This window comes from Vollenhovia emeryi, unplaced genomic scaffold (assembly GCF_000949405.1).
Source record: "Vollenhovia emeryi isolate VEMERY1.0 unplaced genomic scaffold, V.emery_V1.0 DF945319.1, whole genome shotgun sequence".
NCBI lineage: Eukaryota > Metazoa > Arthropoda > Insecta > Hymenoptera > Formicidae > Vollenhovia > Vollenhovia emeryi.
The window spans coordinates 1-1,185 of NW_011961047.1; the positions used below are offsets into that span (position 1 = coordinate 1).

Below are 1,185 nucleotides of genomic sequence, written 5' to 3' on the forward strand. Positions count from 1 at the left end.
CGCGGATTGCCTCGCGCCGCGGACCTCCCCGCGCAGCGGATCGCATAGCGTCGCGGTCCTCCCCCTCCCCGCGCCCCCGCGAATCGCTGCAGAATATCTCCTTCCCCGCGCCCCGCGGATCGCCAAGCGTTGTGGAATAATAAACGTGGAACTCCTCGACATCGTTCACCTTGATAAGAAAGTCATCAGCCAGGTTTCGGCGCTTGACCCTGTGACTCATACCCGTCCAGGTGTCAAAAATGACAGGTCAGCATCTAGATCGCGGTCTCCTCGCCGCGGAGTACCCCCCCTCCCCCTCGCCTCGGAGTACCCCCCGCCCCGCTCCCCCCTCGGAGCTCCCGGGGTAGAACCGGCCCATATACCCTACTTTTATACTATACTACTAGAAAAACAATACAAATAAAATATAATGAAAACAAAAAATTTGTTTGCGATAATTGACATGCTCTCTCTGTTCTCTATCTCTTTCTCTCTTGGCCGATTCCTTTCTTTTCGTCCTCCAGCTCTGTCTGATGCTCCCGTAAACCATCGACTTGTTTTAGAGACAATCTCTTTCTCCGAAACAGAAAATTTTTCGACTAAAATATCTGCAAAAAATTTTTAATTTATTACTACCGTACTAAACTGAATCACACACACACACACACACACATACATACACACAACTGTGATGAACCAAAGAAATAGAAAATACCTCTCATGCATTTGAACGTCATCGTATCGCAGAAACTCTTCTTTTTCTGTCCAGAAGCTTCACATCCGCAAGCAGAATATTGCAATTGAACATCTGTGTTGAGTAAAGCAGTTAACATTACAGAAATGCCTTTTGCAGTGATTTCTACACCTATTAGTTTATTTGTCATCATGATTTTCTGTAAAATGTAATATTATATTTTCTTCCAATCATATTTACTCAATAGATAATTCTATGTAAAACTTACAAAGAACTTCTCTTTTTTGGTGTCCAGCGATAACTGCTCGTTTAACTGCATGAACTGTTCTAAACTATTTAATGGCAAAGTAATTGCTAAGTCGTTTCTACATTCGGTTAATTGTGTTACGTCCCGCGGTTTTTAATTTTGCGCGGGAACGTCAGAAATCTTCTGACAAGAAGAGGAAAGGCAGAGAAGGAGGAGGAGATCTGAAATTTAGCGTGCGTGTGGGTGTATGAATGAGTGTATGTGT

The 1,185-nt window shown here is 44.1% G+C and overlaps 1 protein-coding gene across 1 annotated transcript; it reads right to left on the minus strand.

The window, feature by feature from the left end:
* Positions 1–369: 369 nt before the first annotated feature.
* LOC105561504 lies at positions 370–981 on the minus strand. The gene is made up of 2 exons (XM_012011547.1): positions 695–981; positions 370–587 (listed from the first exon to the last, which is right to left on the minus strand). Exons 1-2 carry the CDS (start codon positions 864–866, stop codon positions 370–372), a joined length of 390 nt encoding a protein of 129 aa, XP_011866937.1. The 5' UTR covers positions 867–981.
* Positions 982–1,185: the final 204 nt, after the last annotated feature.